This window comes from Malaya genurostris, chromosome 1, assembly GCF_030247185.1.
Source record: "Malaya genurostris strain Urasoe2022 chromosome 1, Malgen_1.1, whole genome shotgun sequence".
NCBI lineage: Eukaryota > Metazoa > Arthropoda > Insecta > Diptera > Culicidae > Malaya > Malaya genurostris.
Genome location: NC_080570.1, coordinates 39,225,335 through 39,250,694, shown reverse-complemented (window position 1 = coordinate 39,250,694; position 25,360 = coordinate 39,225,335). Strand labels below are relative to the sequence as shown.

Below are 25,360 nucleotides of genomic sequence, written 5' to 3'. Positions count from 1 at the left end.
GAAACAGAATATTAACTTTTATTGTTCAAACCAAAAAACCCTTAAATGTTAACCTGTTGGTTTCAAAATTACAAATCCTGCAAAAAAAATATTGTGCTTGTAATGTTCACAAAATTAGTCTACTTTTTGAATAAAAATACTAAGAAAATTAGTTATCGAATCCTTTACTGCGAAAAAAACGATATCAAAAATTCTAAGTCAAATTACAAAAAAAAAACATTTCATTTGAATGAAATTTTGTCCTAACAGAGATTTTTCTTATGTTCTCTGCCAACTTTCCATGTGTTGCAAGATGGGCATTTTTAAGGAGTTTTAAAGAGTTTTTCTAACAAAAACTTTTTCTTATCCATATACTTTTACTCTCTGAAAATATCGCGGGCAGCTGGAAATAGTGTATTCGGAGTAATTTGCACACAAACTGAGTTTCATTAGAATCTTGGATGATAATGACTTTCAGTTTAGTTTAGATTTCGATAAAAAGACACAAAAAAAATCAGTTTGGAATAGAAAAAGTTATTGTTAGAAACCTTTATTTCTCAAAAGTGTTCATCTTACATCTAAAAAAATGTTCTCAAACTGATGTTTTTTTTGTAAATCGATTTGTAATTTTTAGACTTAATTTTTATCAGTGTAGGACTCGATTAGAGATTTTTCAGTATTTTTATTCGAAAATTTGACTGATTTTATTAAAATCACAAGTACAACTTTTTTTGTAGGATTTGTCATTTTTTGAAAATAGCTATTATAAAAAAAAGGTTTGCCCCTTTTCAAAAGACAGTCTAGATAAACTTTGGAAAAACAAAGTATGCAAAGTGGCTTTTTGTGATAAAGTCTACAAATTCAGAAAGTTTCATTACAATCTAATAGAGAGTGCTGCCAACGGCGAGTACGATTTGACGCGAATTTTGTTTATAGAAAGGATTATATTAGGAAAAACCAACTTTTGATCGAAGCCTCAATGACCTCTAGTGTTATATACCATTCGATTCAGCTCAACGAAATCAGGAAATGTCTGTGTGAATGTAAACTTTAAAAAGGTTTTTTTTCTATCCACTTTTTAAAGTCTTTTTTCTATCCATTTTCTCGGCGATGGCTGAACCGATTTTAACTAGTATGGACTTGTTTGAAAGCTACTATTAGGTTGAGAATCAAGTTCGAAGATCAAGAGGCTGTCACTTTCGGTTCCGGAGATATAATGGTATAAGTGACGTAATACCCCCCCTCCCCCCCCCCCCCCCCCCCCAATTTTTTTCTGCGCTTGTCTCAGAGATTTTAACCGATTCGAACAAGTTTTGATTCGTTGGAAAGTTCCTATGAGGTGGCGAATTAGGTTTGATGATCAAATGGCTGCCAGTTTCGGTTCCAAAGAAACAATAATAAAAGTCACGTAACCGACAAACATCCCATTTTATTCTCCGTTCAAATAGCTCTGAGATTTGAACTGAAATCAACAAATTTGAGCTAGTTTGAAACATACTTTTAGGTTGTGAATCAAGTTTGACGATCAAACGGCTGTCACTTCCGGTTTTGGAGATATTATTGAATAAGTGACGTAACGTCTTTTTCTCTCCGCTCAATTTTCTTGGAGATGGATAAACCGATTTCAACAAACTTGGGCTCGTTCAAAAGACACTCTTGGGTTGTGCATTAAGTTCGAAGATCAAATGACTTTCACTTCTGGTTTCGGAGATGTAACCGTATAAGTGACGTAACCGCCAAAATGCGTTTTTTGTCACCACCGGTTCCGGAGATATTAAGACATAAGTGACGAAACCGACAAAACGCTTTTCTTTTCTCTCCGCTCAATTTTCTCCGAATTTGACTAACCGATTATAATAAACTGAGGGTCGTTTGAAAGCTACTATAGGACTGTGAATCAAATTCGAGGATCAATTGGCTGTCACTTTCGGTTCCGGAGATATAATGGTATAAATGACGTAAAATGCGTCTTTTTGCACTTTATTTTATTCAGTTACCAATGATCAAGTTCAACTGTAGCAATACTTTCCCGCGAAATAAAAATCGATTTGCCTTAACGTGAATCGTTGATCAATGGAGTAAATATGTGTCAAACATCATTTATCATTTGTACGATTCGCTCAACGCACACCTTCCAAAAAGTATGAAATAGGAACATCACTACCATAACCACCGGACAATGGCAAACGCGAGTAAACCATCAGCCATTCGTGGACTTTTACATTCACTGATAATAAAGACACGATAACGAAGCTATTATTTCGTGTAGCAAACAACATTTCCATTTTTACGCGCGGTAATAGTATTAAATGTAAGGCCTTTCTCCAATTAACACGCATCTTCTGCATAATTAGCCCGATACGATTTAAAAATAACGATAGCAACTAACCTCAGCCACGGTATCACCCGGCTAATTTTCAAATTATCGTACGTTATGTGTATCACCACCACAACCACTACCAAACGAACGGCAAAACACTAATTTTACTCCCCTTTATGCCGACACGGGGGCGCTTCAGACAAGGTAATAGAGGTTATGTGCTTATCGAAAACGATCTTGATCATCCTATCTAACGCCGAGAGGGAACTGGAGGAGGAGGCGGAGGAGTTTGATGATGACATCTTAAGACGGCACTCTCCACTTTCGTTCGATTGGGCTTTTCCTACGGCTTTTGAACTGCGCAACGATCTTCAACCCGGCGGGGGTGAATTGTTGCTGTTGAACTCCCGGCGCACGTGTGGAGGATCATTGAAAGCGATTAGGATAAGATCATTTACCTGTAAGCTGTCTTGAAGTCAACTGGTGCCATCAGGTCGGTGAATGCCCATCGGTGTTTTTGAATGCTTTTTAGAGGATCTCGTAACATAATACGCATCAGCTGCAACTGTAATGCACGATAGTTACAATTTTTTGACAGTAAAAATAGGATGGCGATGATTTTACTTGAAGACCCTTTAGGCGTAGAGAAATTGACAGACCTCTTTAAACATGAGTTTTTTTTTACTGAGTTGAACACGAGTTAGATAAAAACACTACTTGAAGTTGTCGGTAGTCTCTAAAACTGACTCAGGCTCATTGACGGTTGTACAGAGAATCAGATTCAGATTCGCGAAAGTGGTCAAAAAGTACCTGGAAACGCTGAAATGGGATGTCTTACCCCACCCGCCGTATTCCCCAGATGTCGCCCCTTCTGACTTCCACCTATTCCGTTCGATGGCACACGGCCTGACAGATCAACATTTTCATTCCTTCGAAGTGTCGGAAAAATGGATTGCTTCATGAATAGCGTCAAAAAAGGACTCCTTTTTTCGAGCCGGGATCCGAAAATTGCCGGAAAGATGGGAGAAAGTTGTCGCTAGCGACGGACAATACTTTAAATAATACATCTGTAAGCACTTTTTCGCATAAAGCTTTTAATTTTGGAAAAAAAAAACGGCGGAAGTAAAGTTGTACACCTGATAAGTGCAATAAAAATATTTCAATTATGACTTCATCCAGTAAGTCCATACTCATCAATTCCTCTTGTTTCAAGGTCGACTTAATAAGACAAAAAAAATACCAACTCGACTACTGACTAACATCCAATCAAATGAACAACACTTTCGCAAAAATATAAAATTTCTTGATTTATCGTCGGAAGCAACATTGTTGTCATGACAGCCTCCGCCTGCGTGATAACCGACGCAAGCGACTCGATAGTAGTAATTGAAGTGTGACGAATTGAGTGGTCGTCGGATTTAACGACGATTTGGTCTCCGATACCGGTTCCATCTTGATCGTTTGTGTACGAGAAAAAAGAAGTCACAACACTTCGATCATCACCGGTTCTAATCACCGGTCGTCGAACAGTCGAACATCGTGAACCAATTAGCGCACTACTGGCGCAACAGACACGCGACGCCCTTAGTTTCGTTCGTGATGTCATTGATAGGAACACCGCTTGCTTGCTTGCTTGCTCGGTACACAGAACAATGGAGGCAAATTCAGCTTCTGAACCTTCACCCAGGGTCCCACCCCACCAGGTGACTGTGTGTGCGGGTTAATTTACATTTTTCGATAGCACATTCACGGTGACACCCTTGCCCATTTAAAAGCCAATTAAACGCTTTGAAACCTCAGTTACCGCGTGATACAATGTACTTTGTTGCATGGTTTTTCATGTGATCATGGCTGGAATGTCCTCGTACCTTCTAGGAAAGGCTAGGGTATCCGATTTTTACGCTAATAGCTTCGTTAGATTCCTGATATGTTGTTTCCCTTTTTTTGCTCTCTCGATCTTTTGTTTGTACTAAAAATTCAAATTGGAATCTATTCATGCCAAACTTTGACTCGTCGGGTAGAATGTCGTGATGTGTCGCAATGACCAAATCCGAAGGTGACTGCATGTGCCAGATCTCTGTGGTGTCCAGAAAATACAACGTTCAATAAGCATACATGTGAGATAATATATAATTTAGTACTGCTGAGTGCCAACTGAACCTTCATTTGAGCTGCTATGCACTGATTAGTCGAAGGCGGAAGGTGATTGTCATTTTAGTCGCTCTTAAGACTGCTTGAATGCCGACTTTTGCAATACATTCTGATCATGATTCTGATTATTTATTAATTTACAGTCGATAAGCTTTCAGATTACTAATTTAGAGCTAGAAAAATTTGCAATGCCCGTACCAGGCTATTTTACTGCCAATATTAATGATTATTGGCTACGTAAAAACTATAGATGAATTACAGCAGCAGAGGCATTTATACACAACAAAAACTTTATTACACCGTAAACTTCTCAGCCGGCTGGAGCAACAATTAACGTGGACATTGTTTTCTGTGCGTGTAGGCAAATGATTCAAATCAACACCTGATGTAGCGCGTTGCGACTTAACGATTGAACCATAAGCGACCGGCCTTCACTTTTCGAACAAGATTCATATGTTAGCTATCAATTATGATAGATTGTAAACTTAGCAGTTCTGTGATTGTTCTTACTATAAAATTACAATTCCGATAAAAATAATAATAAGTATCGAAGTAATTTAACAATTTTCATTACTTTACCTAGTATGTGTTGCTTTCAAAAATCGATCAAACATTTATATTTATACAAAATAATAAAGAGTTTATTTATTCAAGGTTCTATTTTAGTGAATGCGAATTGTCTATTGCTTGACTTGTTTTATAAGTTTTGCCCAGTCTTCTTGGTCATTTTTCTGTCTGGAACTGCATCTCACTGAAAATTGTCTTTTTGCATCTTCTAGAGATTCTGCTTGACTTGATGGCTCAATATATTTTTATTAGGTGGAGTTTTGGCATATTGGGAAGGCTTGTGTCCATTGGTACCACCTGGATGCTGCTCGCGGCTTATCACTTGTCAAAGACCTTTTTTCTGTAATGGTAAGATGCAAAATTCATGAAAAAATAGCGGAATATGTAGTTTTTTGGTTGATGGTACCGGTCGCTAAAGACTGTCCCAGAAAGTATGGACGCACTTTGATTTCGCTGTAAATAATTAACAAGAGTTAGATATTCAAATTTTATTCGATATACTGATAATATTAGACTACAACAACAGAATATTATTCTCAACATTTGCTACTTAGCCATTGTAGACTAGCTGACGCACCTTCTTGCGAACGTTCCTCATTAAATTCCGTACAGACTCCTTGGCGACAAGTTTTGAGACACGTTTCCTAAGATGTGCCTTCGTTAATGCCCAAAATTCCTCAATTAGTCGAAGTTGTGGGCAATTTTGTGGATTCATGTCTTTTGGGTCGAAAGTGACATTTTTGGTAGTATACCATTCTACCGTTGATTTCGAGTAATGGCAAGAAGCAAGATCTGGCCAGAAAACAACAGGATCCTTGTGGCTTCGAATCATGCGTAGAAGTCGTTTTTGTAAACATTCCATGAAGTATTTTTCGATGTTCATTGAAGCAGTGGTGATGAAGGGTTTCGAAATCTTACCGCAGCTACAAATTACTTGCCAAACCATAGCTTTCTTACCAAATTTTTCGACTTCATTCGATGTCTCGGACTGGTTTAACTTTGCCCTTCTCGCATCGTATAATATTGTGGTCCCGGCAAGGATTCACATAAGTTTCGTCGTCCATAATTATACAGTTCAAATTTCCAGCAAGAATCGTATTGTACAGCTTTCGAACCCTCGGCCTGATCGATGCTTCTTGTTTCGGACTACGTTTTGGTTGTTTCTGCTTCTTATAGGTTCGAAGATTCAAACGTTCTTTAGCACGAAGAACATTTGACTTCGAAGTGCCCACATCCCGAACTGAAACCTTTTTCTTTTGCTTTATCCTCAAAGGTGTTATCCTCACCGAACTTCCTGATTGCATTTCGCACGGCTTTTTCACTTACTCCTTCCATTTTTACTATCTTTCCCAGTTCTTACACAGTCCGCGTTCTGTGCACCATTTGTACACAATTTTTCGACGTTGTTCTGCTGAAAGTCCACGCATTTCGAAACAAACTAATGAAAACGAATAAACAACTGCACAAGTGGTTAGAGAAGAGTGTACACAATAGGACGCAGCCATAAAAATTGACAGATTCTGAACCATTCCGAAATGGCAGCGGTTTTTGGTTGCGTCCATACTTTCTGGAACAGTCTTTATGTAAATATCGCTCTTCAAGCCACAGACACAGATGGTTCGCCACATAAAATATTTCTTTGTTTGAAGAATTTTTTTCACTTTTTTCTTCCAATGGTTACTTTTTCTCTTCCAGTTTTAACGTTTGTTTTGGTGTAGGTTTCATTATTTTTTTTTATTTTATCATTTTTATTATTATTAATATTATTTATATTATTATGTAAATGATCCAGCCTTCATCCTGTATCCCACAATCAAACTTCATCATTTTCAACTATTTTCCTGTGAATGAACAGTCAAGTTCGGCCTTTAGCTCGATATACCGTTGTGATGATACTCCTAGTCCGGACGATAGGATTGCGCTTGAAACTACTGGGTTCTCTTTTCTTCGTTTTTTGTGACCTCCGGCTTTTCATTTCTCCCGATCCAGTTTTCCAAGCTGCCGACAAACGTTCTACAAAATACTTTTATTATGCTATTAATCGTAGTTTACTAGCCATTTTGACCGGCGAGTAAGTCGGATTTTTGCTATATGCGAGCAAAATTCCGATTCGCGGTCCATTTTGTTTCGATGCCATTTTTATAGCTGAATAGAAAATGGAAAAATCTAACAATAGACACTCATGTCATATAGAAAATCGTGTAACAGAGATCTGGTGTTATCTTTTAGGAAAAATATTGAATGATTTTTTTTAACATCGAGATTTGGTGTTATCTTGAAAAAAAAATGACTTAGAAAGTCGACTTAATTTTTATTCGATATAATACTAGATGTCAACGTTTTGTACATTTCTATGACAAAATAAGAAAACCACATAACCTAGAAAATTCGCATGATAAACCGCTTAACTCTTTAAAAAGTTGCATAAAAACCGTATGAGAACCCGCATGAAAAGAGACTTGAGTATATCTTTAAAATAAGGAGTATCCAAAGTTTTTATTGCGCAATTAAAAATGCGCCAAATTAAAAATAATTCAATTTTGATCGGTTATCTTTATTAGGTTCGTTCCATTTTTTGCTATTTTCTACAACTGTATTTTTTCGTGTTGATTTTCAATTGAATTCTGATGACATGATGAATTATGAAGTTTGATTTTATGCCGATTTTCTAAGCTGTGCGGCTTTTTCATGTAGATTTCAAAAGCAATGCGTATTTATGCGGTACTTTTTTCTCAGCACAAAAAAGACTTCAGTGTATTGCCCTCCGAAAACTACCACTTACAACTTCATTATGGTTATTTCTGAATTCCGGATATCTCGTTTTCAAAGTCCAAGAAAATTCAAGCAATTTTCATTATGCGAATAAAAAAAATCTACCCAATAAGAACTTCAATTGAAACTAGAGATAGTCGGATGGCACTGGAATTGAACTATATAGCGGGAGAGGTTGAATTTACTATTCACTTTCATTCAAACAAGTTTCTCACCAAAGCCGCAACATGTGGCCGAGCGTTGTCGTGATAAATAACGACGGATGTATAGCGACTGATGATTCGTCGTTTTTCCTTCAATGCCTACTTTAAGCAAGTCATTCGATGGAGTGGAATCGATACTATGATCTAGTCAATTTTAACCGTTAAGGTATGAACCCTATTCCCTAACCCTATCCTCATATTCTACACCTTTACTACATGGAATGAGAAGTCCCGGGCCTAACGAAGAAAAAATCGATTTTGTACCGTGAAAACTTTTTGCCTTTCTCATATAGAAAGGCTATGCAATCACTGTGAAAACCGACTTTAACCGAGGCCCGGAGGATCGATTATCATATACCATTCGACTCAGCTCGACGAACTGAGCAAATGTCTGTGTGTGAGTGTGTGTGTAACAAAAATATGCACTCACTTTTCTCGGAGATCGCTGAACCGATTTTTACAAACTAAGATTCAAATGAAAGATCTCATGGTCCCATAGCCTGCTTATAAATTTCATCCCGATCCGAGTTTCGATTTCGGAGATATAGGATGATATGCACCAAAAAAATGGAAAAAAAAAATATGCGTTCACTTTTTTCAGAGATGGCTAAACCGATTTTCACAACCTAAGATTCAAATAAAAGGTCTTATGGTCCCATAGCTTGCTATTGAGTTTAATTTGGATCTGACTTCCGGTTCCGGAGTTACAGAGTAATATGTGAAAATTAGAGAAAAAGTGTGCATTCAATTTTCTCTGAAACAGCTCAATCGATTTTCACAAACTAAGATTCAAATGAATGGTCTTATAGTTTCCTGAAAATTTCTAGAACATTTTATCCAAATCCGACCTCCGGTTCCGGAACTAAAGCGTGATAAGTGGAAAATTACCAATTTCATCATTATTTTTTCACGAACGATGGTCAAAAACAGGTACAAATCCCATTAAACTATCTGAAAAATTCTTCTAGTTTGCAGAGCTTGTTAGTTTGTGGGCATGAAAGAATAATTCTGCGCTACTGGTCCCCTCTTCCTGTTCCGGAAGCACCGAAAGTGGGGAAGAAAAACTTAAAAAACTACAAGGATCACCCCCATGGGGTTGTTCGAGCCGTTGATGTGGAACAAGGCAATCAAAATTTCCAATGATTGACATTTTCAATTAATCGTCACACTTTTGAATCCGCAATCGGAATCAACACCGAACACGCGAACCCAGAGTATAGACTCTATTTATCGTGATTTGTATTTGTTTCATAGCCAACGAAATTCCATCAATAGCCCAAATGTATTCAATTAAATGTTTGTACATGCTTGCGATACGGATATCGATATTAAAGCTTCTCTTCACCAAGCTTGTGTTCAAGTTTTGTATGCAAGCAGTTATTTTTATAGCGTTTCTCTACCATTACTAGCATCTTGCGATTTCGGTTGAAGCGATAAAATATTTCTCATTATCAATCGAGTTCATCTTATATAAATTAGAAATTGGTCTTATGCACTCAAAATTTACCCTGGGGTAGGTGTCAATTTCTCAGGCGAAACGATATAACATGGAGTTTCATCCGATCTTGCATGACACAAGATCAGAGCATACCAATTAAAGCTTCAAATCGTTTTATGGTACTTTTTTTCTTGCTGTCTAGCAACAATCTGCCTCTAGCATGCTACGCGTAGGACTGAAACGTTAGCTGTAATTTTGCTTATATTTATAGCTTCGCGTGCTTCCAACAGTTTCGCATTTGCATCGATTGACCAATCAGAGCGATGCTTTCCCTTTGATATATCGCTTACTCCTTCAAAACTGTCGACTATGGCAGGGAAATCCGGTATGCCGGAGATTTTTTGCAGCCAAAATAGGACACTGCTAGCTATTAATCAACATTTCAATGGTATAAAATTAAAAATACATGACTATGTACATTCAAATCAATATGTAGAAATATTTCCAATCAAATGGTTATAATGAACCGTTTCTCAGTATGTGTCGTTTATTTAACAGTTGCTCGCAGGTCTTTGATTTTCATCTCTCGCGTAATGCGATGAAACGCTTATTCAATGATTCCTTAACTATCCAGTAAATAATTGTTCACCATCTTCATTGGAATCTAATCAGATTCGCCGAAACTAACCTTTTCGTCCTCCCTCTCATTTTCTCCGTCTTCCACCATCTTTTTGTTCACTAATTAGATCTACATGCCGGTTCTAACCCCGTCGTTCGTCCACGCTCACTCATTGCTCCCTCAACTAACCTTCTTCTTCCATCTTTATATCCACTTTTCTCTTCTATCCCGCCTTTCAAGGAAGCTGCTCTGTAATGCTGTAATATTGTGTCATCAACTTGTTATATAGTTAGTGGTTTAGCTTTAACTGTTAGTTTTAATTGTTAGTTTTAAACGTAAATGTATCTGTTGGATCATTGTAATCTGTTGATACAAAAGATGAGGAGGTTTTATGCCTGCTGGAGAGAGAGATTGCTATATTTCATCTCCATCGGGCTTTTCCCTGCTCCCCAAAATAAACAAAATGGTGACATAATATTAATAATTGATACAAAATTGACTGAGCTGTAATTGTTCAAAACCTGACCACATTTCTACGTGTATTTTTCTTGAGTTTTTAGTTTGCACCACAACACAAAAATGTGTTCCACATTAAAAATAGAACTCACTTCGATTGCTCTGCGATGCTTGAACCGATTTTCAAACATCTTGATTTGAATTAAAGCTTATATTATCTTTAAAGCTACTGTGAAATTTCATCCGGATCCGACTTCCGGTTCCGCAGTTACATGGCGATGAGTGTCAAAGTTTTCAAACCGCCATACAGAACGACAATGCGTACCACACCGAAAAAAGAAGAAAACACGAAACAAACGATGCGTGCTTTGCTCGATTTCGTACACGCTATGAAGAAAACAAAGCGGTGACGGATGTCTGCTACTAGTGTGTAATATTGGTAAAAGACGGTGCTGCGGTTGTTAAAAATTATAGCTATTTTATGATCAGTACGCCCGAAAGAATAAACGAATGTCAATGAATTCAAATTTATTTGAAAATGTATGAAATTTTCACATCCGTTAGTGCAGTAATACCGTGCCGATGGTGCAATGATGTCAATGATGTTGCTGGCAAACAAACCAACTTCGGCTATACCGGACATCTGAATCCGGTTTCGGAAGAATTGGAAATGGTGATTAAAAACTGCAAAAGGGTCTCACTCACTTTCCTTCAAGATGGCCAAATCGATTTTCACAAACTTATAGGTTCAAAGGAAAAGTCTTACGGTTCCATACGGAATTCCTAAATTTGTTGTGAATACTATTTCCGGTTCCGGAACTACACGGTAAACAGGATTTTAAGAGTTTGTTAGATCAAGTCCGAACAAACTTTCCTATTTCTATTCAATGAGCAGTTGTTTTTGCGAATTCAACAGTAATATTTTTGACGTTATGAGTAATATGAGAAAGGCATCATTACACCACTAGGTGGATTAAAACAGTTTTTTATTCTTCAGTATAATCTTCATCTGGAGCGATACAATTGATCCATCGGTCCTTCAACATTTTGATGCGCAGATTTGTCAAGGCCTTCAGGCTTCCGTTTCTGCAGCTTTGGAAATAGATAATAGTCACTAGGGGCCAGGTCTGGAGAATTCCGGGGATGGTGAACCAATCCGTATCGCAAATCATTTAGTTTCACCGTTGCTGTGTAGTCGGGAAACGAAACTCGTCTTTTTCGTAGACTGATGAAAACTAGAACTCGTCTGACACGATTAGCTGTTAGTGAATAGATTGTCATAAAATTTGGTATTGGCCCATCGAGAGGCTTGTTCTGAACAAAAGTATACACGGTTAGAAACTATACACGTCTTTTCTCGGAGAGGCCCGGAACTTTCCATTCCATGTAGTACATTTTCAGTAGCGAAGAATACCCGATCAGATGGTAATAACAGAATTATAACAACAAAAATCATAACAAAAAAGACTCAAGCGGGAACAGAACCGTAACAGATTTTGAAACGTTTGTATCACAATTGTTATTGAATTTGATAAAACTACACAAGTCCGAAAACAGACATTTAGAACAATAGTTGTAATAAATTAGATAGCAAATTTAACACAGAAAAACTATATCACAGCCAACTTTTAGCATCGTTTCAATCCTCAATTGTTGAATTTTTTTTATTAAATGAATAATATGTTTAGTGATTTGGTTTCTTATTTTTGTTCTTTGCAATTCTGATCATTATATTTCGATATGAAGCAACGGAAGAACTCATTTTTCAATTAATGAACTTTATCAGGAGTCTTGCGAATGAAAATGAAACATCACAACTGATTTTGTTATTATATTGTTATCATAAGTTCTAACTTTCAACTTTTTTCATTTGTTAAATATCTCAAAATAACACAAACTGTTATACATTTTTTTTGTTTCAATTATAGAGGTTTTAACCTTAAGGTCATTCACCTCTTCGGGCCAGAAAAGCTTTCTGATCCTATGTACGGGGTTGGGGATCGAACCCAGGTGGGCTGCGTGATAGGCATCGACTTACCCATCACGCTATACCCATCCCCAAATTGTTATACATATCAACTGTTGATATACTTGTGTTATGATTTTGTTATGTGCATCTGATCGGGTAGCCCTTGGACAAACTTTTGCTCAGTGTAACGAATAGAACTAGCGTTTTCTGCAATCGGTTCTTTTCAGGTAAAAAATTGTTATGATTTCTTTCATAAAAATTGTACGACAGCGGTCTCAAATATATAATAAAGCGATGTTGTTGTACAACATCTCATATTTTTGCCGAGAGTTGACTGGTGGCGCCATCTTTTGCTGAGCTCTGGCAACTTTCTTCTAGATCCAATATTCTAAAATGGTAATTTAAACAAAGATGGTTCAGTTGTAAATTGAAGTATATTGAAAACAACAGGTAATAAAGACATTTATAATACCAACTGTTTGATCATCCATCTGTGTGGATTGTTAACTATGACATAAATCTTCTTGACTGAGATTACGAAACCTCGAGCTCCCACCAGGAGAAGATATTGGGCTCCCGACGAGCACTATTCAATAACTTGACCACTTGACAGCTCGTTTATTATTCGAGGTGTACAATTGCGAAAAAAAATCCCGCTGCTACCTGGACATTGTGAATTCAAATCAAATAATAGAGCGCAATAAGCGTTGTTCATTTACCGTGTCTCTGTGGTCGTTCGTGTTCACGTGAGATCGAAAAATGGCTTTCCTGGTATTCGGCTGCACCGGCACGCAATTACACCGAGATCTAATTAATAAGATGTCGACGCCATCTGCCGGCCCAGGCAGCTGCTTTTCTCCTAATCAAATCTGAATAGGCCTCCATTTGGGGCGACTCTGTGCTACCTCGCGTATGATGAGCACGCGCGTGTATGTGAGACTAATTTAATTTTTTTTATTTTCTATTTTACTATTTTTTTTCACCCGAAGCCAAAGCTGTTTTCCGTTGCGTTTCAACTTTCTTCGACACCGAAAAATGTGTGTGGCTGCTAATTGCATTGTGTAAAGCTTTTTGCACATCTGTCTGTCTAATCCTGCGCCGTGAACACTGTCCACGGCTACACATGTTAATGCAGGTGTGCAGCAAGATGGAAATCTCAGTTGGCAGAGTGTGTATAAAAATGGCGAAATTAGGCAGCAATTATAATATGTTTTTTTTTTATTTTCTTCTGCATGCACCAGCTTTGAACGGGTCGCTGTCCCAGCGGAGAACTGCCCCGCTTTGCCGGAATGAAACCGTCGGCGACGACGTTTACCGTTCACAATTTCCCGGGGTTTTGAATTTCACTTCTTGCCGATGCAGAGTTGATTATCGCGAAAATCTGATCTGATTTGGTTGAGTGCGAGTTTTCTCGTCGTCGTCGTTGTCTTGTTCCAAGTTTAGGTTGGAGCACATTCGTGTGTCTCTTGTAATAATCGAAAGTGTCCCTGTTTAAATGTTGCCTACTTGTGACAGTAAACTGGAATCGAATACTGATTCTTTTAGCAATCCACTGCACTTATAAATCTGACAATCCATTACTCTTATTTGCTGAAAATTCTAATGAGTTTATTTTACTGTTTTTTTTCAGGTAACACATCGTACGACTGGTGATGTGATGGTGCTGAAGATGAATCAACTTCGAGCGAACCGACCGAATATGCTGCGAGAGGTACAGCTGCTGAACAAACTGTCGCATCCAAACATTCTAAGGTGAGTCGAATAATCGGAAATTCTATTTGCAAGGTGCAGTTTACCAAACTCACATTACCTATCAGTTTTATTCGGTTAAGCAGGATACTGGTTTGAGAAAATTTCATACTATCAATAGGTTACACATAAAGTTACTAAAGACCTAATCGTTTGAGATACGTAAATCTCCGGAAACGTTACGAAACGTCTTACCAAAAACCCAAAAATTAAGTCCAACTCAACTTACGTCCAAAAGAGGCGGTAACACCAGAAAACACACAAAAAAATTCCACAAAATCATTTTGAATAATCGAAAAGTGAAGTTGCGTGAGTTAGCTGACATCGTAATGATATAAAATGAACGTCTTGGCTTTATATTGCATGAGCATTTGACTATGAGAAAGCTCTGTTCAAAGTGGGTGCCGCGTTTGCTCACTGTTGACCAAAAACGAGAACGTGTTGATGATTCTGAGCAGTGTTTGGCCATGTTCAAACATTACAAACCGGGATTTTTGCGTCGATATGTGGCAATGGATGAAACATGGATTCATCACTTCAAAGCGGAATCAAAACGATTATCATCTGAGTGAACAGCAATTGGTGAACCTCGCCCGAAGCGTCCGAAGTCGACTATCTTGAGGAAGCAAATACCATTAACGGAGAATATTATATAGCGTTATGGGAGCATTTGAAGGCTGAAATTTCAAAGAAACGACCGCACATTTCAAAGAAAAAAAATTGTTTTATCAAGACAACGCACCGTGTCACAGTCAATCAAAACCTTGACTAAACTACAATTATTGAACTTAGAATTGCTCCCACATTCACCGTATTCGCCAGATTTGGCTCTCAGCGACAGCTGGCTGTTCGCAGACCTGAAAAAATGCTCACCGGTAAGAAATTTAGCACGAATGAAGAGGTTATCACTAAAACTGAGGCCTATTTTGCGGCAAAAGATAAATCGTTCTACAAAAGTGGTATTGAAATGTTAGAGCGGCGCTGGAATGATTGCGTTGCTCTTGATTAAGATGCCTCTGAGTCCCATGTTTGGGACACTTGCTACAATTCCTCTCCCTTAAAATAACCTTATAATCTTTGATATAAAAGTAGTATCTGTTATTGTTATAACTCTTATGATCACCTCTGAATTGTAAAATGTACCTGTGCCTATTTTGGTGTTAATTTACTGAGTTGCTATGGAACATTGCTGATATATACAAACAATTTGACTTCCAGCTTCTTTCCAGAGATATGATTGTATAAGTTACGTAACCGACAAAAGCGTTGTATTTTTACGCGCTCAATTTTCTCAGAGATGGCTGAACCAATTTTAACAAACTTGGGCTCGTTTGAAAGCTACTATCGAGCCATTGATCAAGTTCGAAGATCAAATGGCTGTGACTTTTGGTTTCGGAGATATGATTGTATATGTGACGTAACCGACAAAAGCGTTGTATTTTTACGCGCTCAATTTACTCAAAGATGGCTGAACCGATTTTAACAAATTTGGGCTCGTTTGAAAGCTACTGTCGGGCCATTGATTAAGTTCGAAGATCAAATGGTTATGACTTTTGGTTCCAGATATATGATGGTATATGTGACGTAACCGACAAAACACGTTGATTTTTGCCGCTCTTATATATCTATAACGGTGCCAATATTTTGGGATCACCTCTTATTTCGTAAAGTGCTAGTTTTTTAAAAAAATCAACTTTCTGGGACTTAGAAAAATTTTGATATTGATATCCTAAAAAGTCGATTTTTTCAAAAAATTTTTTTTCGAGATGACACTAAATCTCGACATTTCATGCAATTCTAAGCCTTTTGGCATCAACATTTTTTTTCGATTTCGAAAATTTCATGTACTCCCCCCTATGGTGATTTTTCAAGATATTTGAAAATTCCACTAGGTGGACTGAGAAGGGTATTTTTAGACTAGCATCACTCTTCTCATACAAATAGGCAACGCAAAGGTCAAGCACTAGTTTGGAAAAATAATGCTGACTTTGTGTCATAAACACTGAAGCATGCTTTTGTGAACTACTCGAATCAATCTGAATCAATTGGTGTCAAAATTAGTATCTGAAATTATATAATAAAAGTAAGAAATATATTTTCATGAGACTGTTATGAACGAAGAGAAAAGCATTATCACACCACTAGGTGGATTAGGAAGGGTTTTAGAATTTCCCATTAATACCCTTTAGACCATATTTGAATTTTTCAAAATATATGTATGGTCTTCAAAAAGTACCGATTCTCCTTAAATTAGATAAATTCCCACATTGTTACCCCCCCATATGAAGAACCCTTGCTAGACACTCTCTCGCCTGGATATGTCCTAAAGATCATCTCTGAAGAGCAAGTAATACCTGTGCCATGTTTAATAGTAATCCGTTGAGTAGTTCCGGAGTTATGCAGTTACAAACATTAAACCCCCCTTTTTAAGGCACTTGCTTCATGCACTCCCCATATAACCATATCTAAGGTATGTTTCTGTAATGTTTCTATGGTCTTAATAAAGTATCGATTTTCGTCAAATTATATGAAAATATCATGATTCCTTTCCCTTGTGAACAACACTTATGACCATCTCTGAAGAGCAAGAAGTACCTGTACCAAGTTTGATAGCAATCCTTTGAATAGTTCCGGAGTTATACCGTTGCAAACATTACATCCTCCTTTTTATAGGCCCTTGCTACATCAATTCCCCTTATATTCAAATCTTAGTTGCGCAAAAAGTATCTATGATCTTCAAAAAGTATCGATTCTGGTCAAATTAGGCAAATTTTTGCATGACCCCCTCTGTTAAGAACACTTACTACGCTCCCTCCCCCCTTTAAAATACCCTTATGACCATCTCAGAAGAGTAAGAAGTATCTGTGCCAAGTTTGGTGCCAATCCGTTCAGTAGTTCCGGAGTTATGTCGTCTTAAACATTACACCCCCTTTTTTAAAGGCACTTGCTCCATCCACCCTCGTATAGTCATGTCTAAGGTATGCAAAATGTTTTTATGGTCTTCAAAACGTATCGATTCTTGCTAAGTTATATGATTTTTTTTCACGCTCCCTCAACTATAAAAATATTTTTTGAACCATCTCTGAAATGCAAGAAGTACCTGTGCCAAGTTTGGTGACAATCCGTTCAGTAGTTCCGAAGTTATGGCGTTACAAACATACAAACTTACTTAGTATTCAAAACTCCTAGTCGCCTGTTACAAAACTATTTATTTTGATTGCAATTGCGTTACCATAATAAATCAATAGCTATCTAAATTAGTGTTTAAATAGTGTCTTAAAATATGGTTATATTTATGTAATCGAGATAGGCGTGTTCAAATCGACCCAACCATCTCTGAGAAAATTAGGCGGTGAAAACAACGCGTTTTATCGCTTACGTCATTTATACCATTATATTTCTGGAAGCAGAAGTGCCAGTAATTTGATATTTGAACTTGATTAATGGTCCAATAGTATCTTTCAATCGAGCCTAAGCTTGTTGGAAACGGCTCAGCCATTCCCGAAAATAATTGAGCGGCGTATTGTCGCTTACGCCGCTTATACCATTATATCTCCGGAACCGAAAGTGCTAGCCATTTCTTCAAACTTGATGCACGATTCAATAGCAGCTTTCAATCGAGCCTAGCCTTGCTAAAATCGGCTCGGTCTTCTCTGAGAAAAGTGAGCGGAAAAAACAACACGTTTTGTCGCTTACGTCACTTATACGCATTATATTGCCGAAACCGAAAGTGCTAACCATTTCATATCATCGAACTTGATTCACAATTCAATAGATCGGTTCAGCCGTCTACGACAAAATTGGGCGATAAAAAGGCGGGTGGGTAATATCAGAGACATAACTGGATGTCGTGAATACGAAAACAACTGACATGTTCCTTAACACTTCCGAATATCAATTAGTTGATCAATTGTATGAATTATGCAAGCATTCCCCTTTTTCACATTTTTCGCAAAAAACAGGCTTCACTTGATCTCGATTACTGTGAATTTCACACAGCGAAAAGTGCACAAATCTAATCAAACTGTTCTAGATTTGCACTAAACTGAAGATTTTTACCTTCGATTTGCGAGCAAGAAATCCTAATAGTTCTTTAGAAAACTTTTAGAGCCATTAGAACGACTGATTTTGTGTGATGCTCTCCACTGTTGTCCTATTTCCGTTGTTTTTTCACCAATGCAAATAACTGGCGGCTGTGTAGAAAACGCTCTTGTCGGAAGCAAAACTAGCATTGCAAACGACACATAATACATCTGCTCGCAGTGGCGATAGAATCCAAACTGATCCAATTTATGTTAAGAGGTTTCTTTTTACGTGATTTAGTTTGTAGCTTTTTCACTAATGGGCGGTCCTAACGGCAATAAAAATAGCCGCATACAGGAATTTAATGTCGATTATTTCATTTCGGATTTGCATTTCATTGAAAAAAACTATCAGGATACTGTACGGGATTCATTCCTGCCTTTCAGAAGGACCAAATTGTGGAACTCACTACGGAACATTTTTCTCGAACGATTTTATGTACAGCAGCAAATATTTTGTTCTCTTCCACAGAACGCGTTCTGATTGGCTGTTGTTGACATGGGTCAAATGAGACAGGTTTTTCATTAGTGTACTATTGAAATACTTCAATGCTGTTGATATACACGCTTAAGTTGAAAAATTTCGATTCTATTGGTAGTTAGATTATATAAATCCTTTCACAGATCACTGAGCAATGAGCTTTCAAAATACGAGAAAGGCCAACGCGCCTTATGAATTATCCTTTTTGATACTCGTTTATACAAAACTTTTCAGAAAAGTTTAATTTTGAATTATTTGAGATTATGTCACACAACTGAATATTTTATCATAAAATTGTGATCATATTTCCGATGGCATGTAGCCAAAATTATGTTGATTCGTTAGATACAACAAGAGATATTTACGACCAAAAGCTTATCACTCTCTCAGAGGGTAAATTTTGAAAAGGCGCCCCATAGTAAAGTAAGTCGTATTCACGACAAAAAATCTTCAAAAAGTTAACATACCCGGGTAGATGTAAATAACAAACGAAGGTCATAATAATAACAAATTTAACCATCATATCTTGTCTTGTTGTCTTTGTATTTTTATTTATATTCCATGGAAGAAACAAAACAAGTTATTACATATTTATTTGATAAGTTATTCCAATTTCATAATGTTCGATTGTAATTGAAAAATTCGTTCTCAATATTTTGTTCTTGATTTGATATTACAATAACAGAACTTCATATACTGTTACTGGTTTATCATGCAGACTTTGTTATAATTTTTTATATTTTAACTCCATGTTTTAACCAGTGTAACATAAAAACGTGTTCCTGTTAATTTTACAACATAGAACTATTTGCGGATTGAATATGTGGAACCAACAGTAGCCTTGAAACGAGCCGGTTGAAATCGGTTCAGCCATTTCCAATAAAAAAAAACTAAGCGATAAGAAAAATCTTTGAAAGGTGTACACACATTAATACAAACAGAGATTTTCCGATCTCGTGGAGCTGAGTCGAAACGTGTATAACAGGAACCTCCGATCAAAAGTGTTTTTCTTCAGCAAGATTTTTCTTCGAAGCAATACACCGAGTCACAAGCCGCTCGCTATCATGGCGAAATTGCATGAGTTGTGCATTGAATTGCTGCCTCGCCCACCATGTTCACCGTACATGGCCCCCAGTGACTACCACCTGTTTGCAGATCTCAAAGAAAATTCTCCGAGAAAGGCGATTCTACCTCAACGAGGAAGTCATTACTGAAACGAACGCTGATTTTTAGGTAAAAATAAAATCGTACTATAAAAGAAAGATATTGAAATGTTAAAGAAGCGCTGGACTGATGATGTTGCTCTTGAAGGAAACTTGAACAGTTCTTGAACGGGTGCTTTGACAAGAAACGTCAAGAAATTAGAAAATTTAAGTTGAAAAAACTCTCTGCCAGCCAATCTTGCTATGATGGCGTTACCTTAATATCTTTTAAATGGCAACGTTTGATGAATGAATGAACAACTTAAATCTGATTCCTTCGCAAAGGTAAGCAAATCAGGCGTTAAAACCTGAATACTTCACCTCGATTCAAAAAAAAAATAATTGAAAAATTAGACTACCCGAAGCATACGCGCTTATCTCCGGCAAACGCGCTGCATTCGACAAGGTGAAACATTTGCACAAGGCCACTTGGCATAAATTCAGTCGGCCCGAACGGTTTGCACCCTTTTCAGAGAAACCCAATTTCGGTTAGATGAAGGAAAAATTCGAACAGCATCATCTCTTTAAACACCATCCACTCCGATTGAAGCCCAGCCAGTTAGTCTAACCGTGCAAGTGCTCACGCGCAACATATTTTCACACTTGGCAACAATTAGACTGAGAGTGCAGGCTAACTGAACTGGGTGGTAATGGGCTGCAAAACACAGAAGAAGAAAAAACCGCTGCCCTTGCTTTTGAAGCCCAGCCATCGATTGAAAACATTCGAAGCGCAAGCGGAAACTAAATCGCGGCCATCTATCGTTTCGATTAGCGCAAATCTCATGTAAGTGTGGGTACTTGGCCGTTGTGTGACCAGGCAGTTCGGCATTCGAAAACAACATGCTTCCGTCTTGTGCAGCCAAGAGTGCTCAGAGTGGAAGTAAGTGAGCGAAAGTGCGACGGCAAAACGACTCGCCCCGTTCAATCGATCCCGATGAGAATTAGTTTTTCCGCACTGAGGAGATGTTTTATAAGCGTTTCGTGTGGGTTTTCTGTTTGTTTTGAAAATTTCCTAATGTATTGCCGATTACTTGTATGCTGGCAGTAATCCAATTTACAAGTGTAAAACAGCATTAGGAACTTGGTTCCGTCCTGAATAAAAAAAAATTATAAATCACTGATAAACAAAAATCAATTAGACAAAACCTCTGCTACACTGCACAAAACTAGTAACGGTGTACTCCTAATCATAGCCAATTTGCACTAGTAGCTTACCATAGATTCGAAAGTAGACATTAAACACACGCACACAAATTAATGAATATTTACCAAACAAAGCAACTTTCTGTTGCGGTGATTAGCTGAAACAAAATCGCCAATTTATTTAACAAATGCAAATAAGTGCGTTGATTGATGAGTTAACAACAACACTCCACCATCTATCCATCCAGTCCGCCAGCCGGAGTCGGAGTCGGAGTCGCAGTCGGAGTCTTCAGCTAATTATTCATATGCTGCACATTTGTTTTGATTGCTGCCATTGTTGATCTGAACGCGATAAGTGCGAGTGCAGATCATCATCATTTGGCAACGCACCGCCAATGGCACGACCAGCGGCGTGACGCGCCGTCTCGTCAACCTGCACCGCCGCCTCTTTGCCCGCTTCGGTTGGCTTGTAAACACTGCTAATTACCACGATGACGATACATTTATAATACTTTACACGTTTACGCATGCGAGACTGCGTTAAATGGTTCGGTGTCGAGACGCGCAATTATTTTCGAGCGAAAATACTCATCGACAGTGTCTAATTTCTTTCGAATCATCTCTCGGCAGCACGGTTCGATGCATTAGCTCCATTGGTGGAGTCGTAGAAATTTTTACTCTCGGAATCGGACAAATCTTTACTCGAGCAAATCAAGATCACCGAACTCGGCTGAAATCTTATCTCATCTCACCGTATTTCGGAACTACTTAGCTGCAGTCATATAAAACCGGCCACGAATTGTCAGTCGAGTACCGCAAGGCAATCACTTAGGGCCATATAAGTTTTTGTTATGCGTCAATGATCTCAATTTTTTCAGTAAGATTCAATGATTTCAAGCTATGTTACCTGATGGAAACTCTTTTTTTTATGTGGAACGCATCTTTATTTTCTGTATAGGGATGCAAATCAGAAACTCAAGGAAAAATACACGTAGAAATGTGGTCAGGTTTTAAACACTTACAGCTCAGTATATTTTGTATCAATTATCAATATTATTTCATTATTTGATTGGAAATATTTCTAAGATTCGATTTGAATGTATCAAGCCACGTATTTTCAATAACAAATGATTGAAATTTTGATTATTAGCGAGCAGTGTCCTATTTTGTCTGCTAAAAATCTCTGGCATATCGGATTTCCCTGCCATAGACGACGGATTTGAAGGAGTAAGCGATATATCAAAGGGAAAGTATCGCTCTGATTGGTCAATCGATGCAAAAGCGAAGCTGTTGGAAGCACCCGAATCCATAAATAGAGGCAAAATTACAGCTAACTTTTCAGTCCTACGCGCAGCATGCTATATGTAGGTTGTTACTAGACAGCAAGCACTTTTTGTCATAAAACGATTTGAAGCTTTCATTGGTATGCTATGATATTGTGTCATGCAAACTCGGATGAAATCCCATGTTAAATCGTTTCGCCTGAAAAATTGACAACTACTCCAAGGTAAATTTTGAGTGCTTAAGATTAATTCTAATTTATATAAGAAGAACTCGATTGATAATGAGAAAAAGTTTATCGCTTCAACCGAAATCGCAGAATGGTAGAGAAACTGAACGCTATAAAAATAACTGCTAGCATACAAAACTTGAACACAAGCTAGGCGAAGAGAAGCTTAAATATCAAAATCGTATCGAAAGTTTGTACAAAGACATAATTGCATACATTTGGGATATTGGTGTAATTTCGTCGGCTATAAAACAAACAATGTTCGTTGTTGGTTCCTAATCAAGATCAATCTCCAGTTCGTGCTCGCATCTCACACGACACAGTCGAAAATCATTTACGGTCGCAAATCATTTACGGTCGAAACAACAGAAACAAACACAGTACAGTGAACAATAGAGTGTACGGAATGGTCAAATACGATTTAACAAAGCCGGAATCTTGGCCTACAAGACCAAATTCAATTTGTATAGATTTCAAGCGTTGCAAAGTTAGACCAGCAGCAAATGAAATTGAAATCTTACTTAAAGAACGAATGCATCTAGACGCTAATAATGTAACTGAGATTCAATTCAACAAGGCGTCTAACTGTGTGTACATTATGTTCAAACGTGAAAGCGATGCAATTGCATTTGCTTCGGTTAATAACGAGGTGCACAGTGTTGAGTGTGACAACATTAAATACAAAATCCCTGTGCACATGGTGGACAATGCCACAGAAGTACGCGTTCATGGCCTTCCCCCGCAGGCCAGCGATAAGTTCGTTCGGGACAATATATCGCAGTACGGTGAAGTTCTTTCCATCTTACATCATTTGTGGTCAAGGTGGGACACATCCGTGTAAAACGCTGATACCTATGAAAATCAGCTGGTTACATGTCAGTTTTGTGAACAACCTTGCCCGAAACTGCGAAAAGGACATCTTCAACCAAAGACAAGGTCAATTGTTCAAAAATGGAAACTAGTGAGCGCAGTACTCCTTTTTCACCATCAAGCCAACCAGCAACTGCAACCAATGTACAATAAGGCGCATCTAAAGCAACTAGCAACGAGCTCAAGACTACGAACAACAAAGAAAACGAAACGAAGACGGACACCAACAACAATACAACCGATGAGGCAATGGATGACGAGACGAGCCACGAACAAAGTGCCCCTCAACCCTCGCAGGAGGGAAATGGAAGCTCTTCTCCTCCTAGAAAAAGAGTGACAACGAGATCCACTTCAAAAAATTTGTTATTTAAAAAATCGGCTAATTCGGCCACGTAAAGCTTGTACGCAAATAGGCCTGAATGAAAATACCTTTTAAATAAAAAATAAGATCAATCTAAGCAGACTCTCGGGCTATTGCGTATTCAAAAGTGTGACGATTGATTAAACTGTTTGCTTGTAGATAATTAGAAATTTTGGTTGCCTTGTTCCACATCATTGGCTCGAACAACCCCATGGGGCTGATCCTTGTAGTGTTTTATTCGAGAAAACAAAACCCATGTGCTACTTCTTGAGACGAAATTTAACTTCGTAATCGATTTTTAGTATCATTCTAAATCCGTACTCTAGAACGTAGGATATTTGGGTTCCTGACTGTTTTTCTCGCTTTAAAATCAAAATCGAATGCAAAAGAAAATTATATCAAATAGAGAATTATTTCTTCTGTAAGTTGCAGTGTTGCGAAAATATCAAATAATCATCGCTGAAAAATCATGCGCGAGCTTCGGCATCGATTATCACTATTTCGTGGACGTTAAACTCGTCTTTTTCCATAGCTCGATAAAAACTAGAACTCGTCTGACACGATCAGCTGTTATTCAAACACACTTACGCTCACTTACGACGGAAACATTTCGAGCCGAACGTCGAGTCGCCTGGTCACACACTGCCAAGTACCCACACTTACATGAGATTCGCGGTAATCGAATCGATAGACGGCCGCAATTTAGTTTCCGCTTGTTTTCGATTTGTTTTCTTCTATGTTTGCAGCCCATTACCACCTATCAGTTAGCCTGCACTCTCAATCTAATTGTTGCCAAGTGTGAAAATATGTTGCGCGTGAGCACTTGCATGGTTAGACTAACTGGCTGGACTTCAATCGGAATGGATAGTGAACAGAGAGATGCTGCTCGAATGTTTCCTTCATCTAACCGAAATTGGGTTTCTCTGAAAGGGTGCAAACCGTTAGGCACGGATTGATTGTCATGAAATTTGATATTGGGCCATCTAGAGGCTTGGTCTCAACAAAAACATATACGGTTCGAAACTATTCACGTCGTTTCTGTGAGAAACTTTTTATTCCGTGTAATAATAGCAATAGAAAAAATACAATTGTTAAACAGCTATTTAGCTTGAATATCATACACAGTAGTAGCAGGAGCGCAGGATTTCGCTACGCCAATTCAAACGCACCATTCACACACTGCGCCTGCTGAGTGCTCAAGATAAGCAGATTTCTGCGTTCCCTTAACTTCTATGAATCAGATTCATGCTGAATAGCTAAATTTTATTTGGATTAATGGAAATTTGAGGATTGATTTTATCATTTTGGATTAAAAAAAATCTTTTTCCTGTATTCAACATTCAGAATGTGCATGTTTACGTTTCTTCTTGGACTCATCAATGCATCAGTAGATTATGTTGAACTACTGACGCAATCCCACGGATCACCATAATCCGCTGAGCAGACGTAAAGTTAATGCTATTTGCAAAACACTTCGCTATTACACAC

At 37.9% G+C, this 25,360-nt stretch overlaps 1 protein-coding gene across 2 annotated transcripts in view; it reads left to right on the top strand.

Moving 5' to 3' along the window:
- The window catches only part of LOC131437731 (uncharacterized), a 277,133-nt gene that overhangs the window by 152,792 nt on the left and 98,981 nt on the right, over positions 1–25,360 (top strand). For both annotated transcript variants that reach the window (XM_058607265.1, XM_058607272.1), the window contains exon 3: positions 14,105–14,226. In XM_058607265.1, the coding sequence (XP_058463248.1) occupies positions 14,105–14,226 (122 nt within the window). The remainder of the gene's footprint in view (positions 1–14,104; positions 14,227–25,360) is intronic.